The 15,068-nt window shown below is 44.6% G+C and overlaps 1 protein-coding gene across 2 annotated transcripts in view; it reads left to right on the top strand.

Annotated features, from left to right (window-relative positions):
* The window catches only part of lrrc45 (leucine rich repeat containing 45), a 164,712-nt gene that overhangs the window by 572 nt on the left and 149,072 nt on the right, over positions 1-15,068 (top strand). Inside the window, exons 2-18 of one of the 2 annotated variants that reach the window (XR_013777966.1) lie at positions 926-1,226; positions 1,748-1,809; positions 1,901-1,971; positions 4,886-5,064; positions 5,171-5,299; positions 5,560-5,672; positions 6,338-6,396; positions 6,600-6,677; positions 6,866-7,001; positions 7,245-7,322; positions 7,997-8,108; positions 8,213-8,283; positions 9,113-9,205; positions 10,332-10,424; positions 10,848-11,021; positions 11,270-11,417; positions 11,568-11,823. Coding sequence is in view for 1 of the 2 variants with exons in the window: in XM_079333573.1 (XP_079189699.1) it covers positions 995-1,226; positions 1,748-1,809; positions 1,901-1,971; positions 4,886-5,064; positions 5,171-5,299; positions 5,560-5,672; positions 6,338-6,396; positions 6,600-6,677; positions 6,866-7,001; positions 7,245-7,322; positions 7,997-8,108; positions 8,213-8,283; positions 9,113-9,205; positions 10,332-10,424; positions 10,848-11,021; positions 11,270-11,417; positions 11,568-11,767 (2,028 nt within the window). In the remaining variant the exon portion in view is untranslated. Of the gene's footprint in view, positions 1-925; positions 1,227-1,747; positions 1,810-1,900; positions 1,972-4,885; positions 5,065-5,170; positions 5,300-5,559; positions 5,673-6,337; positions 6,397-6,599; positions 6,678-6,865; positions 7,002-7,244; positions 7,323-7,996; positions 8,109-8,212; positions 8,284-9,112; positions 9,206-10,331; positions 10,425-10,847; positions 11,022-11,269; positions 11,418-11,567; positions 12,502-15,068 lie in introns of those variants that run through there. The other variant, XM_079333573.1, reaches the window with a different exon arrangement.

The following is a 15,068-nucleotide window of genomic DNA, read 5'->3' as shown; positions in this document are numbered from 1 at the left end:
ACTGGGACTCGATGAAACCCGAGTTGCCGGCTTGTGACTGTGACCATATAGCTGTGACGTTTGCGTGACGTTCAAGTCATCAAGAAAAAAATTGGAGAAAGCTTCGATAAGAACGAGTGTCGATTTTAATTTATCATAATATGTAGCAAGAGCAAGCAAACACAGAGAAGTTGCTTTGAAAGTCATGCATTTAATTTATTCAGTAAATCAGGTAATTGCAAGATTCAGAAATGTGGAAAAAAAGTGTATTTTCTATAACAATGAACTTCCTCTTCTCCTTGCATAACTCCTCTTTATTGTCCAGTGATTTTCATTGACAATTTTAGGTTCAGGAAGTGGTGATTCTAGAGTCTGTTGGGGCCCAGCAATCAGTGGGGGGCAAAGAGATGGGGCCCCCTTCAGGGTACTTCCTATTGTCATTTCAAAATTGTCACATAATGTGTCCTGATTTAGTTTTCATTTGGTCAGCCCACTGGGCCCCTTACTTGTTTGGGGACCCAAGCAGTTGTGTACCTTGCCTGTTGGCAAGCAGCGCCTCTGATTCGACCTTCCTCACTATATTTAACAAATATCGTGTTGATATGACAAAGTGTCAGTCTAACAGCAGCAGCTCCTGCACACAGTGGATTGCTGTTTGCTGTGTGCACGTCAGTGTTACGGTAGTTTTGTATTTCACATTACTTTTTATTTGTGTTTATTTTTGTTAGCAATTGCAGTGTAACAGCAACATGTAACTCTGACACTTAGTGTTTGGTGTGGGTACTGCAGTCCAAACTTAAAACATTGAAGAGAGCTGTTAAATCACTCCCGAGAGCAAATTCACAGAAATTATGTCAAACCTATATAAGGAGCAAAATATAAATAATCAGCCGAGGTGAAATACACATTATGGCTCATACTGAATATTCTGTCTCTTATCTCACAGGGCGAAAAAGCAAGACGTAAAATCGGCGCTGCACACCTCAGATGACAAAGGAGAGACTGGAGACCCAGGATGGAGGATTTCAGGCGGTCGTACCTGCGTTTGTGTAAGGAGGCAGGAGTGGAGCCTCAGGAGAGCGTTGTGGCTCAGCTGCAGGAGAGCGGGGTGTCGGCACACGGCTGCAGACTGGACCTGAGCGGCCAGAGTCTCTCCGTAGAAACCTGCTCTGTGCTCGCCAGGGCCTTACACGACGACACCGTGTTCACAGAGGTGTCGTTCAGTGACTGCATGCTCAGCGAGGAGGGTGAGTCACAAACAATGAATCACTCCATTTCAATAGATATGCATGTGATTGGTTCATCAGATTGGTACCTCGTGCCGGACATTGGCTGAAGTTTACAGACTTACAAACTGATACAGATGTCAGATTTATTTGTTCCTTTTTCAGACAACATTAATTCTGTTCAGGACCTAAAGACAATTTTAACCTAAGTCTTTACAAAAAAAAAGTGTATCTGGAGAAAATTAATCAAAGCTCATTTGTTTCTTCTGAAGATGTAAGTCTTTAAAAAAAATGTTTTTGTTTTTTTTAATCTTTATGGTCAGATATGACCTCCCCAACAGGAGCAAATATTCTGGGGTTTGTTTTCTGTGTTGGATGAATCAACATGTAGGTGATTCAGGGCAGCAGGGTGGTGCTCTATATATAAATTAAGTTGTGCACGTTCATGGTAAATCTCCATAAGGCCAGTGAATCAGAGCGACTCATTGGTCACTTTAATAGCTGGAGTCTGAATATGATCATTGTTTGTTTGTGACCTCCAGGTTCCAAAGCTCTTCTGTCTGGACTGTTTGGTAACACAACTGTGAAAGTTCTGGATTTGAAGGTGACACCTGCCGAAACCTTTCATCAGAATTCCGTTTTGTTTTTTTATGGACATCAGTGGTTGGTCAGTTGATGCAAATGATTGTTTCCAGGGAAACAACCTGAGATCAAAAGGAAGTGAGGTGCTGGGAAAACTGCTTGCACGCAACAAGACTCTGCATAGGTGGGTTATAAGTTTATCAATCAATCAATCAATCAATCGATCTTTATTTATATAGCGTTTTTTTTTAGGCCATCCTCGTGGGGGGTGGGGGGGGGGGTTGTTTGGGCAGGCCATCCTCACCAACAGTCCCAAGGAACCTAAGAGAGCTCAAAAGGAGAGGTTAGAATACAAAGATAGACATATCTTATTACTATAAGATAAGAAAGCTGGGAGAGAGAGAGGGAGAGAGAGATAAGAGATCCTGGTGCCAGTTCCCCCGGTAGTCTAGGCCTATAGCAGCATAACTATGAGCTGGTCCTAAGCCAGCCCTAACTATAAGATTTATCAAAAAGAAAAGTTTGAAGTCTATTCTTAAAAGTACCTCGTGTGTCTGCCTCCCGGACCCCGACTGGTAGACGATTCCAAAGGAGCCTGATAACTAAAGGCTCTACCTCCCATAGTACTTTTAGAGGCTATGGGCACTACGAGCAGGCCTGCATTCTGGGAATGTATTGTTCTTGTCGGATAGTACGGTACAATTAACTCTTTAAGATAGGATGGTGCCTGACCGCAGAGCAGGTGAGCCACCAGTGGTGAACCACCAGAGCTTTGTAGGTGAGCAGAAGGATTTTAAATTCTATTCTAGATTTTATAGGGAGCCAATGGAGAGAAGCCAATACAGGAGTCATGTGGTCCCTTTTCCTAGTTCTAGTCAGAACACGAGCTGTAGCGTTTTGGACTAGCTGAAGGGTCTTTAGAGATTTACCATAGCACCCTGCTAAAATAGAATTACAGTAATCCAACCTGGAGGTAACAAATGCATGAACTAATTTTTCAGCATCATTTTGTGACAGGATCTGTTTGATCTTAGAGATATTACCAAGGTGAAAATAAGCTGTCCTTGAAATTTGTTTAATGTAGGAATCAAAGGACATATCCTGATCAAACAGAACTCCTAGGTTCCTAACAGTGGTACTAGAGGCTACACTAATACTACTAAGGGCCGTCATATCGGCAGAGAAAGTCTCTCTGAGGTTCTTAGGTCCAATCACTATAACTTCAGTCTTGTCTGAGTTGAGCAGTAAGAAGTTTCTGGTCATCCAGGTCCTGATGTCCTTGAGGCAGGCTTCTAGTTTACGAAGCTGGTTGGTGTCTTCTGGCTTCATTGCTATGTAGAGCTGAGTATCGTCTGCATAGCAATGAAAGTTCATGGAGTGTTTTCTCATAATACTACCTAGAGGAAGCATATATAATGTAAATAGAATCGGACCAAGCACTGATCCTTGAGGCACTCCATGGCTAACTTTGGTGTACAAAGAGGACTCATCATGAACATGCACAAACTAAGATCTGTCTGATAAATAGGATCTAAACCACTTACAACTTAAAGCAGTCCCTGTAACTCCAAGTCATTGTTCTAGTCCCTGTAACTCCAAGCAATCGTTCTAGTCTCTGTAACATGATCTGATGGTCAATTGTGTCAAAAGCAGCACTAAGATCTAACAGGACGAGCACAGATAGAAGTCCCCTGTCTGAGGCTAACAGAAGATCATTTGTTACTCTAACTAGTGCAGTCTCAGTGCTATGGTAAGCTCTAAATCCTGACTGAAACTCCTCTAACAGACTGTTGTCATGGAGACAGTCACACAGCTGATTAGCTACCACTTTCTCTAAGATCTTGGAGATAAAAGGAAGGTTAGATATAGGTCTATAGTTAGCTAGAGTTCCTGAATCAAGAGTAGGCTTTTTAAGGAGCGGTTTAATTACAGCTACTTTAAATGACTGGGGTACATAACCTGCTGCTAAAGATGAATTGATCATATCTAGTATGGAGCTGCTAACTAGAGGAAAGACTTCCTTAAACAGCTTGGTTGGGATTGGATCTAAAAGACAGGTTGACGGTTTAGATGCAGAAATAATCGAATTTAGTTCTGCGAGGTTAATTGGAGAAAAACAGTCGAGGTTAGTATCAGAATTTGGAACCGTTTCTGCTGTATCTGAATTATAGGAGGAATCTGCACTAAGTAAAGGTAGTAAGTTGCTAATTTTGTCTCTAATGTTTAGAATTTTATCATTAAAAAAGCTGATGAAATCATTACTGCTAAGGGCTAAAGGAATAGATGAATGAACTATGACTCTCTGTCAGCCTGGCTCCAGTGCTGAAGAGGTATCTAGGGTTGTTTTTATTTTCTTCAATAAGAGACGAGTAATAGGCAGTGAGGGCCTGCCGTAGAGCTTTCATATATCTATTATGACTGTCTGGCCAAATTAAACGAGATTCTATCGTTTTGGTGGAGCGCCAAATTCTTTCAAATTTACGTGACGTTAGTTTTAGAGTACGGGTTTCTAAATTGTACCATGGAGCTGATCTGTCGTTTGATTGCCTTCTGTTTTAGGGGGGCGATTGAATCCAGAGTAACTCTCAGTGAATCCACCGCACTATCTACAAACTGATCGGGTAGTAATTTCTGTTGGGCCCCCTGCCCAACAGAAATGTAGTTTTGCTTATGTAAATTATGTAATCAGTCGAGGGTAGTAAACTGATCGTTTACTACCCTCGACTTCCACAGAGTCCATGTGCACCGCACTCCATGATTGTGTTTCCACAGAAAGCGCCGCTCCCCGTCTACGGACCGTGGCAGCAGCAGCAGCGCCACTCCTCTCTGCTCCATTTCAAACATCCATTTTTAACGGAGCCGTCTGCAGGCACCCGTCACGCTGAACAGGATGTCAGACAATGAAACACACAGAGCATCCTGTCAATTTCAAAATAAAACACAGACGTCGTACTGTATTCTCCATTAGTTTCTCAACTTTACATCAAAACAGAACAATGAACAAATCAACCTCTCAAACACAAAGAAACATGCATTTATCCTGTTCCACAAGAAGAGGCTGAAGTAACACTTCCATTGATGTATGTGCCTGTGTGCAGGCTGGTGCTGGAGTGGAACGCTCTCGGAGTTTGGGATGAAGCCTTCTCGATGTTCTGCGAGGGTTTGGCCTCCAACAGCGGGCTGACACATCTGGACCTGCGCAACAATCAGATCAACCATCAGGGAGCGTCCGAGCTGGCTCTGGCACTCAAACGCAACAACACATTGGAAGTCCTCGGTGAGTCATAAAGACATGACAAATGATTTTCTGCAGCCTGCTGAAAACTTTCTGATGTGATGTTCCAGCTTGAAGAACATTTTCTCTGCTTTTGTTATTTTCACAGATCTGAGGTGGAACAACATCGGCCTGCTGGGGGGCCGGTCTCTGCTGGAGGCTTTGCAGAAGAACAAGAGCGTCCGGCAGCTGGAGACGGCTGGGAACAACATTCCTGGTGACACATTTAGAGCACTCGGTAGGTTGATCGACAGTCAGCACTTGCGAGCACCCTCACTGGGCTCGATTACACCTCGATGGGCGATGTCACTGAGACTACATTCATGTTTTCATACAGACGAATGCTGCACCACGTTCATCATTTCTGATGACCAACAATTTTGTGCATTTAAATCTCCAACAGATTAACACCCAGCGATACCTGTTACACACGCGTATCTCCTCCACCCTCCGTTCTCTCCTTCACAAGCCTTTTCGTTCACTGTGTTCCCCTTACAGAGCAGTCCACGGGGCACAACTCAGACCGACAGTCCACCCTGAGAGAGAGCCGCAGCAGGTCCCAGGTCCTCAATAAGGAGATCCACAAACTGAAGGAGGAGAAGGGCCGACAGGTAACACTCTCCAAAACAAGAGAAACCCCTCCAGGAGAAAGAGTCAGTGTGAGAGTCATTCATACATGCCGTTAGTATGGACACAATCTCTTGTGTGCTTCAGTGTTTATGAGTTCATGCCTCTGCAGCATCCAGTCAACTCTGGCTGCTGATTGGTTGAGGCTCAGCGCATGCTGCCTGAGTCTGCTGAACTGAAGAGTTTGGACTGGAGATTTTTGTGAAGTACGCGTCAGCCATTTGTTTCCAGCTCTGCAGTTTGTGTCAGTCAGGATGAAACTGTAATAACTTCAACATAGATATCCTTAAGGGTTCTCATCGAATACATTTGAATGGCATTTGAACATTTTAAAGTTTTTCTACAACTTTAGGAGGGATGTTTTATTTTTTTAAAAACATCAAAGACCAATTTTTAAACTCATTACTGGCACATCTCCGTCATGTTTTTCCATAACGAAGTTAACACTGCTGACTAATATTTATATCCAGAGATAAATCAGTCAAACAGGTCTCAATATGTCGGACAAATCCACAAACTTTCATTTAGAGCCTGCAGGTTTTTGATTTGATGTTTGTTTGTTTTGATCGTCTCAAACCTTCTAAGTTTTACTGCAGATTAAGGATTAGGTTTTAAGATGACGTTTGTTTGTTCTTCCCCTCTCTTTAAGTTCTTAAACCTGATGGAAACCATCGACAGGCAGAGGGAGGAGATGGGACACTCCAACAGGTGAGTTGAGGTACTGCTGTGTACTCTGATTAGTTTTATTTTTCCACTGTAATAAAAAAAAAAAAAAAAAAAAAATGGAACACAAAACAGGGATACTCATTTAGGCAGCACACTTTCTAATCTGTCCGTTCAATCACTACGCCTTCCAGAAATAAATTCGGTCCCGTTTCCACGACCTCATGACTCCCTCTCTTTGTGATCAGGTCCACGTCCATTCAGATCGGCCAACTCCAGGAAGCTCTGAATGAGAGGAAGTCAGCTGTCAACTCTCTCACTGCCAAGTATGCTTTTCATTTTCACCACACAAAGAGCTGCTACTCAGCGTGCGTGTTTGTGTAGAATATCAGGGATTCTGATCGTTTCAAAAGCAACGACCTTTAAGCTGCAGCATGATGAGGGGAGGAGTGTCAGCGAGGTGAGAACAGATCAGGGCTCAGTGATAATGCTGAAGTGTGTTTGTGTTTCACAGGCTGCAGATGACGGAGGCCGCCCTCGCCCTCTCCGAGCAGAAAAACCACAACATGGGCGAGCTGCTGACTCGAGTCAAGGCTGAGAGAGAACAGGAGAGAGAGCGACGGAGCAGAGAGAGGAAGAAAGAGCAAGAGGTTTGTTCACATGAGACTGTCACACTCTGATCAGCTGTGTCGTGACGCATGCAGACGGTCGGACACTTTCTGAAGCGTCTGAAGGGAGCACCACACTGGTCGGCAGATTTCTGGATTCACATCCAGGATAGAAACTGCTCCATTGTTTGCTCAGCTTGAATATGCACTATTAAAATAAGTCAGGCTTGTTTTCAATAATCAGTGTACTGTGTGTGTGTGTGTGTGTGTGTTTCCATCCTGCAGGATAGTGTACTCCGAGAGTCCAAACTCCTGAGAGAGACCCAAAACCTGACAGAAACCAACATCCAGCTCAAGAACAAAGTAAGACTAGAAAGTTAAAAAAAATACAAGATCCCAGGATATTAAAAGAAAAAAAAGTTTTAATCACGTATGTAGTGAAACCATCAGAAGTCACAAATCCATTCATACACTGCAGACGAAGCAGGGGGAAATATTCAGGGTTAAGTGCCTTGCCCAAGGACACGTCGGCCATGTTGCTGCAGGAGTTGCACGTTTTATACTTGAGATCATTTATTTCCAGATCAGACACGGAGTGAAGAGGATGTGATGGGTGCAAGCTTTCAGAACATACCAGTGCTGAGAAGAGTTAAAAGTTTTTCAAAATAAGAGCGTATCGGAGCGGCCTCTTTAAAAAGAACGAGCGATCTGAAGATGCTTTTCATCCAGGCCGCCGCTTTCTGCTGCTTACACTTTCTACTCATTGACAACAGTTGAAAGAGACGCTGGAGCTAAGAACAAAAAAACGCTAGCTGCACACAATGATTAATGATTCTGAGTTTATAAAATATACATTTATAACTTATTTATTTGGGTTCATTTGTGGTGTATCGATGGCTGAACAAGACTGTATTTGTTCTCCTCCTTGTTACATTTAAGACGGCCTGAGACAAACAAACCCCCACAGAGCTTTTTTTTAAACGTGTGTGTGTGTGTGTCTGTGTGTGTGTGTGTGTGTGTGTGTGTGTGTGTGACAGGTGGAGGAGCTGGAGCGCAGGTGTAAGTCTCAGCAGCAGCAGATCTTCGAGGTGAAGCAGGAGCTGACCAACAGCACAGCAGAGCTCAAGCTGCGTCTCGCACAGGCAGAAGGTAACGCACGCTCACCGAACAGCACACAACATTAACAGATACAGAAAGTCCTGCTTTTTCCCTTGGAACCAATCAGAGATGTCCTGCATGTCACCTTCTCACAGACCGTCTTGAAATCGAGAAGCGAAGGTCCAAGCAGGCTCTGGACGACATGGACGCTCTCCGCCAAAAGGAGGCAAGTCCCCACGCACATGTTTTTTTTGGGATATGAGATAAAAACTTTGTAATAATCTGAAAGCAAACTATCTGAAGCAGTTCCACTGCCCGCTTCCATCGCTGATAACATCGCTGATGACCTGACAACTGCTCTCATATCTGGCAAACCCAGGGGCGTCCAAAACGGCCTTCAAAGCCCCGCCTACCTTCTCTGGTCCAATCAAATCCAGAGCATTCAGGAGCAGAATCTAAAGTTAGAAGGAGGACATTGTGGCGGCTTGAGTGTGTTAAATGCCGCAGAGGCTAAGTGAGTTGGTATCCGTGACTCGTTTCAATAAAAATTCCAAAAGTCCAGATTGTAGATTGTGCGTATATTTATTACACAAAAAAAGGGAAAAAACAAAATGTCCAATGAAAAAGACGATGAGGGATAACAAAGATGATTATGGTGAAAAATGACGAATACAACGGTCAACAGAAAATATTCCCAACCACACTCACCCCCTTTGTCTAGCCTCCCGCCACCCCAAATGCTCAGGTAAAAATAAGGTAAACCACACCCCTGCTAATTACCGGAAACAATATTAAACCCATATAAGGAGCAACATACAACAAATAATAACTAAAGTAAAAACACACATTATGGCTCCTACAGAGGACATACTGGCTGCTGCGTTGTTGTCGGAGAAGACAGCACTCACTGCTGTTTGTGCGTTGAGGAGCTGTTGACATGAGATTTATTCACTTGCGGACTATTTGTTGCATTTTTAACTTTTCTGCGTGATGAACCTAAAGTCTATAACACTGTAGGACTGTATAAAAAACATGAAGTTGACATTTCTGTGCAGGTGGAGCAAGTGAATCGACATCTGGAGGAGAGCGAGAGAACGCTGCAGGAGCGCATCTTCAAACTGGAGGGACAGCGGATCCAGTTGGAGGAGGTCAGAGTTTGCTTAAAGGACGATTATTGATGACACTTCACTTCACGCTGAGTTTTAAACACAGTTATGATTCTGTCTTCTTTGTGGCTGCCTGTCTGCCTTCAGGTGTGTGTGTCTACTGCTCCTTCTCAAAATGTTTCTGAAGCCACCTGGACGCTGATCAAAACGCGGCGGGGAAGAATGAACCGTTTAACTGAAACACAAATGTCTTGTGGTGCAGCGTTTACAATTACTGTTAGTTTTCCACCGTAACAGAATTTCAATAGAAGCTGTTGAGGTTAATCCCAAAGACTGAATGGAGTCTGTTTGTTTTGTTTTTTTAAGTCGGGGCTTATGCTTTCTCTGTAACTGTGTTACTATTCAAATCAACACGTTGGCGTCTCTCGACCTGGGGATTTCCCACGTCTTGTTTTCTTGTCACTTGTCAGGATTGATCCTGCACAGATGAACTGTGAGACTATGATGAATTAATTTGTCTCATGCTTAATTCACACATTCACAAAACTTGTGAAACATCAGCGAATCTTTCAGGATGAGCGGCGTGCGTGAAAGCAAATCGTGCACTCAAACTTTCTCCACATTTTCTCCTTCCAGCCGTCTCGTAAAATGTCATCGTAAAGATTATGAGGTAGGCGTCGGCTGGGAAGAGTCAGGAGATTTAGTGTGAGCCTCTCGTGGTGTGTGAGCCACAAACGTTTTGTCCAGCGATTGGTGGATGGACTCTCTAATCTTCTGACCAGTCAAAGAGCGTTAAAGACCCCGACGCACCGCGGAGGTCGGCGGCCACAGCTCAGCGATCGTCGCCCGAGGTTTTGCTTCTCTCTGCATTTTTAGGGCCGATTCAACATGTTGAGTCGATGTCAGCGTCGATCACTGTGATTGGCTGTTCAGTGCTTCCTGTGATCTATAGTGTGAGTCTCTGGGCTGCTTCTCAATACAGCTGCAGTTACTGATTTCCTTCCATCAACGGCTCACATTGAGCCATGATCATTACCTCCAGGCCCAAGAATATATATGCAACAGTGTTTGGGCTGTAAATGATTAGACATTAAACATAGTGAAACCTTTTAGTTTTAGTAGTCACAAGCAGTGCTGTAACGTTCACTCTGACTGTCATTGTCTGCAGGATCTGAGTAAAGCCAAAGCAGCATGTGTGACTGAGAGGGCCCAGGCAGAGGAGGAACTGGGCCGGGTGCGAGCTCAGGCGCGCCTGGAGGAGGTGAGTTAAAGAAGTCTTGACCTGTGATCAGGTCAGCAGGTGAAACATGTAGTCACTGGAGGACATTTATGTTCAGCCTGGAAACAAATTCAGGTTCATCCCAGACATCAGTGGATGAAGGGAAACCTTTGCGATGAGACACTGCAGCACTCAGTTTGAAGTTATGACTAAAAAAACCATCAGCAGCAAAAAACTGTTTCAATAATGAAAGCTTTCATGCCTGTGACTGAGAGAGAGAGAAGCAGCAAATATCCACAGTGAGTGTTTCATAAGTGAGCAGGATGGAAGTTAACAGTTTTGCTTCATTCAGTTTAAGTCAAACTGTTCGACTGTGGGGTCATCTTTTGATTGGTCCTGGGTAGTTTCAGTTCTGTCAAAGTGACTCCATTCTTGCTGTTTTTTTTTGCCCTCCCCACCGAGCAGCAGGAGCACGTCTCCTCATTGGAGGAGAAGCTTCGCTCGGTGCGCTCCTCCATGCAGGAGGTGCAGCTGCACTGCTCCCAGCAGAAACAGACCATCAGTGAGCTGCAGGCCAAGAACGGCCAGCAGAGCGTCGAGACGGACGGACTGAGGCGCAGGATCGAGGAGCTCCAGCAGGTCAGGATCAACAAGCTGCTTTATGTGTCTGCATCCTTCTCGTAGCGAGGAGCCATCTTTGTGCAGCTGCTCCAAGCGCTCCAGTAGAGAATCCTATAACCTACAGAAAGACACCGTTCACCACATGGGCGCTCTATTCTGCTCGGACAAAATGCTAGCTGGTCTTAGTGTTCTTAATCTGAGTGAATCGCTTGCTTCGTTTTGGAATAAATAGATAACTGTTGTTTTATATGGTTGTGTGGTTGCAGGAGCTGTCGGGGAAGGACCAGGAGAGGGTGGCTGAGGTGAGCCGGGTGAGGGTGGAGCTGCAGGAGCAGATTGGACATTTACAGGCAGAGAGGACCGCGCAGGGAGGACTCAAAGAGAAGATCAGCGCCCTGGAGAGAGAGATTAAAGGTGCCGCTTCACGCCGAATCACTTTCAGTCGTGCCACATCAAACGCTTCTTCACTTTTTAATAAAGAGGACTGATTTGTTCAGAACATATGATGTAGATTGTAGTTTATCCTGTCGTATCTCCCCTCACCTGTCGCTTGCTGTCCTGCAGTACTCAGCAGTAACTACCGAGAGGCGCTCCTGGACAAAGAGAGCGAGCTGTCTTCCATGCTGGAGAAGCTGCGGCTTAAAGACGCAGAGATCCAGAGGATGAGGGAGGACGAGGCCAACAGAGCCAGCTACCTGCAGAGCGCCATCCTCACCTACGTTCAGGGCTCACCTCTGGGACACTTCAGCAGCCCAAAGAAGTGAGCAGACACCTCAGCTCCTCCGCTGCTACCTCGGACCCTCGCCGTGTCTCTGCACAGGTCAGGAGCGTCCAGCACAGATTACAAATCCAAATCATCAGGACTTTAAAAGAAGAAAAGAGTGGAAAAAAATCAGGAGTGAAGAAACAGATATTTTCTGTTAGTGCTGTTTTTAAACCAAACACAATGTGCTGATAGAGGCGGGATATGAAGAGTTAGAAAAGCCTGAAATTGTCGGAGCAGGTCCCACTTTGATAGTCGACTTGGTTCACAGGAAAAAGGTAGAATAACTGCGAGTAAGACAGTCAAAATCAATCATTCTGTTTTTTCAGCGTGACTAATATCTTCACGACACAGAAATATAAATAATGCTATAAAGATCTCAAACATGAGTCAGACAGTGAGGTGTAACGTTTGTCCAACATGTTGTCGTGTTTCGCTCTTCCATTGACTGACACGACGGTAAGTAACCATTGAAACCCGTGTGGACTGTGCTGCCCCATCCTGTCACATTTTCAAGCCTTAATATTGAACATGTGTCAAACCGGACGGCTGCTTCTCTGCAGCTCACAAAATGATACCTGCTGTTTTTTAAAAACGTCTGAAGGAAGCCCGGCGTATTCAGCCATGAAACACAGGGCTGGGTTTTGACTTCACATTGTTGTACATGTGATTTATATTTGTTGAGCTATTTGTTTTGTTGTCTTATTTTTGATAAAAACTCTTTTTCTCAGTAAAGTGTTGTGAAATGTGATTCTCAGAGATCTAAATACGTCACGTGTTGGAGGAACAGCCAAAGATCCTTAATTGTCATGATGGATCACTGAATGTAGAAATACGCCAGCGTTGTCGTCTTCGTAGTGTATCGAGACTACTTTATGAAGGTCTCGTCTCAGACTGTAGAGAGCTTTCCGTTTGTTGTATTTCAAAACATACCAATTTCTTCTTTTCTTTTTTTTTTTTTAAACTGGATTGAATCTCTATACTTTTTTTTTTTATATATATGGGGGGTACCAAACAGAGTATAGGGTAACAAAATCTGTGCCTATCTAAAAGGATAAAGTTGATCTCCCAAATTTGGTTGTTACAGCAGCTCCAAAAAAACAGGAAAACAGGAAATATAAACGACATCAAAAGCAAAAAAAAAACTCTTAAAAAAACAGCTATTAGCAAATTTACATTTTATTTATAGAGCGCTTTTCAAAAACTCAAAGACACTTTACATGTTAAAAACAAATACAAGTATACAGGATAAAAAGAAAGAGCAAAAATACATACATAGTTAAATTTATATAAATGATGCGTGATACAGAGATCAGTGAGGTGACAGGTTGGAGGCCGTGCGGAACAGGTGTGTTTATAATTTGGTCTTGAAGGTGGTCGGGTCGACGGTGTCACGAATGTGTTGTGGGAGTGAGTTCCAAAGGGAGGGGGCGGCAACAGAGAAGGCTCTGTCCCCCCAGGTTCGGTGCCTGGTCCTAGGGACGGTCAGGAGGTTTGCATCGGTGGAACGGAGGGTACAGGATGAAGTGTAGGGGTGGAGCAAGTCTGTAAGGTAAGAGGGGGCCTGAATTATCAACTGAAAAAAAAAATCCAGTAGAATTAAATAAGGAGCTCACTCTGAAGACATGCGACCCCTCCCAGGAGCAGGACATCAGCGGCACTTCTCTTCCAGCGTAGCTACACGCAGCAAACCAGCCACCAAAAACTCATTAAAAGTATCAACAACAAAAAAAGGAAATATGAGGCCGACCAAACACTCCCATCTTCACCCCAATTTGTCACAATCACGCACGATTAGATGGAGAAGGAAAGGTTGAAGCTGTGTCTTCTCCTTGTTTGCTCAACTGCAAACAAGATGCACACTACAGACATCAAATGTTATTGTTTATTTTAATTTTTTTTTTTTTTTTTTTTTTATTTTTTTTTTATTTTTTCTTTAATTTTATTGAGTATTTAGCATTTTTCTGTGTATATGCAGTCATGGATGAAAGTCAGCAGGTCTAGGCTGGTCCAGGCTTTTTCCTATTTTCAACGCTGCGTTCTCCACGCTCAGGAGACACAGGCTTTCCTGGAGAGATTCGATGGCCGTCTCCATTCCTGCTTTACATTCGTCAAACTCCTTCTTGGATGTCTCCAGCTCCTCCTCCAGCTGTTTCACCCTCATCTGACCGTTTTCCTCACACTCCTTCAGTTTGGAAGCAGCGACCTGGTCTCTGAGTTTCATCACGTCTCTGAAGTCGCTGGACGCCTCGTACTGGTGAGACACGCAGGTTTCGAGAGTGAAGATTTCGCTCTTCATGTGGTTTCTGAGATCTATAACTTCTCTCTTGGAAATCTTTAACAGTTCCTTCAGCTGTTTCTCTGTTATCTGCCACTTCTCTTCGCGATCCCTCAGCTTCTGCGCCGCGTGCTCTTCTTTGAGAGTGAGCACCTCCTTGTAGCGCTCCTCCATGACGGCGAGCTTGGCTGCGTGCTCCCCTCTCAGAATGCGCAGACTGTCCTCATGAGAGGCGATCTCTCTCTCTAATTGTTTCCTGCCTTGGTCATGAAGTTCACTCATGGATTCCTGAACGCGCAGCGCGTCTTTAAGAGATGCGATCTCGCTCGCCGCTTGCTCTCTGCACTCGGTGAGTTCTCCCCTGCACACCTTTAACTCCAGCTCCAGCCTCGTCACCTTCATTCTCAACTTTTCTCTGTCGTCCCTCGCTTTCCTGCCGGTGATCTCTCCGAGGTCGGCTCCCTCTAAAGAAAGCCTTTCAGCGTTCTCTTCCATCATGAGACTTTCGTCCCTGTTGGAATCTATTTCAAGCTGTGTTTTGCCTTCATAGAGTTCCAGCTGTGCTATCCTCATCTGCCACTTCTCCTCACAATCCCTCAACCTGTCGGCGGCATTTTGCTCTGTCAGACTCACCACTTCTCTGTGGTGCTTTTCCATGTCAGAAATCTTTGTGGCGTACTCCTCTCTGAGCAGGCGCTGAGTTTCCTCCACAAGGTCCATTTGTCTCGCTGTTTCCGTGCTGTCTTTTTGAAGCTCTGAAGCGTCCCCGTCCTCGCAGTCGCTTCCCGTGTCCGAACAGCCTTTAGCCTTCACGTCTCTCAGAATGCTCAGACACACCTGGAGAGTGAAGATTTCTCTCTCCATCTGGGCTTTGCCTTCGTTGGCCTCTCTCACGATCCCTTGCATGTCCTCGGCGAGCTGTTCCACTCTCACCTGCCACCTTCCGTTGCACTCCCTCAGCTTTGTATCTGCGTTTTCCTCCAAGAGGCGGGTCGTCTCCTCGTAACGCTCTTTTGCATCATCG

The sequence above is a fragment of the Symphodus melops genome (assembly GCF_947650265.1).
Source record: "Symphodus melops genome assembly, chromosome: 21".
Taxonomy (NCBI): domain Eukaryota; kingdom Metazoa; phylum Chordata; class Actinopteri; order Labriformes; family Labridae; genus Symphodus; species Symphodus melops.
Note: the sequence above shows the minus strand (reverse complement) of the source record. Positions and strands in the feature narration are given on the sequence as shown.